At 48.9% G+C, this 1774-nt stretch overlaps 1 protein-coding gene across 1 annotated transcript; it reads right to left on the bottom strand.

The window, feature by feature from the left end:
* Positions 1-999: 999 nt before the first annotated feature.
* Positions 1000-1320, bottom strand: FPSE_00257 (uncharacterized protein; the record flags this gene model as incomplete). Its single annotated transcript, XM_009253377.1, has 1 exon — positions 1000-1320. One exon carries the CDS (start codon positions 1318-1320, stop codon positions 1000-1002), a length of 321 nt encoding a protein of 106 aa, XP_009251652.1.
* Positions 1321-1774: the final 454 nt, after the last annotated feature.

The following is a 1774-nucleotide window of genomic DNA, read 5'->3' as shown; positions in this document are numbered from 1 at the left end:
TCGACGCAGGCGTAAATGGCCGGCCCGGCCAACAAGAAAGAGTCCGGAGTGCGTGCGACTCTGCTTCGCTACAATCCGGATCGCCTGTTGTTGGTTGGACCAACTGCTGAGAATTCGTATCCGGCGCAAGGCATATTGATCATATGTATCAAGATGTTGTCTCGTCAGAATGCCGTGAAAAGGCGTGTTGCGAACTGTCCTCCGATCTTGATTCCCGCGGCATAGGACAATCAAGATGTTGTACGCAGTTGAATCGTAAGCCCAGGGTTGCTTAGTTGTATAAATGGATGAGGAAGTGACCCGTTGTTGATCCGATTTTTGTAGCCGAGGGATTCTGAGAGGTCTGAAGGAGATTCCAATTTCTTTAGACTCTGGCCGTCTTGAGTGTCGACAAGTCTCATCAGGGCCGAGATGTGCGTCCTTTATTTCCCGAAGTGGGAAATGGATCCATCGCGGTATGCTCCATGATATCAAAGACATACTGACAGGTACGAGAGACTTCTCCATCTTCTCAACACAATGAGCTTCGTGGCAAGCCTGTTGTTGTCTTCCCTAACTGAATCGCACCGAGCTTGGCGTTCGCCGTTCGATAACCTGTTGCCATACAACCAACTTCGCAGACCTCCTCTCATCGATGGCCTTTATTTGTCGAGACCGTGGTCAAAAAGCAGCATCTGTTGGTTCCATCTTCAAAGCCAATCTGAAAATCTGGCGATACGACAAAGAATCTCATAGCATCCCACATCAGATGAACGAACTTGCGCACAGTCTCACTTCGTCGGACAGCATGTGTAGCGCAGTTTGGGCCGTGAGCAAATAGTGGCAAGCGCTCACAGGGGATTCTGTTTGTTGGGGGTCTCATCTGTCTTGAAGGAATACATTGCGAGGGTAAGGGTGAGGGTGATTCTTGCGCTTGGCTTTGAGGGGAACTTTGCAATCGTTGTTCTCTCTGTCTTAGAGTATAATAGACTTGGAGGGTAGAGGTCTCGTCCAGTCAACTCAAGAATGAGGTCGGAATTCGAGATGGAGTAGCTCGTTCCGTCGATGCTGTGCGGATAGATTCGGAGATTCACCAAACGACCCAGAAACCCAGGTGTACCTCATGGATGTTCCGTTCCGTAGTGACATGGTAGGGTGTTGGAAGAGCATGTTGGATATCTGAAGTTCTATCGATCCGATCAAGACTCCGTTTCTGATTGGCGCGGATACGTTCTCGGTGTGCTGAGTAAATAGTCCTGCTCTAGCCTTGTCAACTGTGATTGTGAACCACTGATGCCGCGAGGTACCACTAGAGTAGTCGCAATTGGGACAGAATGACATAGGGGCAGATCACGGGCCTTGAAGGTTGCCTAGGATCTTATTGTAAGCCATTAGCCTGAATGGAGAGGGCGCTTTCAGAACAATGTTTCCTTCTCTCGGAATTCCGAGGTCAAAAGACGTTGCCTTCTGTTCGTGAGAAGCTATCGTTTCGGCCGGGGAGAACGAGGGTACACTTAACCCACAAAACCAAGTCGGATTCTCAAGAATGCGGGCAGCATTGGAAATAGAAAAGAACGGAAGATGAAAGTACCAAGGTGGTCGGTAAAGACAATGCAAAGTGAGAGAGAAAACAACTCTGTCTTTCTACTGTATCACGGCCTCCAAATCCTCCGACCAAAATAAAGGAGCCTAGCGGTTGTACACTTGGTTTCGCCCAAGGTCGATTCCAACGAACTCGGACCTTTGCAATCCATCAAATGAGTCAAGTAAGAAAATGGACGCGTTGGCTAGAACA

This window comes from Fusarium pseudograminearum, chromosome 1 (genome assembly GCF_000303195.2).
Source record: "Fusarium pseudograminearum CS3096 chromosome 1, whole genome shotgun sequence".
Taxonomy (NCBI): domain Eukaryota; kingdom Fungi; phylum Ascomycota; class Sordariomycetes; order Hypocreales; family Nectriaceae; genus Fusarium; species Fusarium pseudograminearum.
The sequence above is the reverse complement of the archived record's forward strand: the minus strand, read 5'-3'. Positions and strand labels throughout refer to the sequence as shown.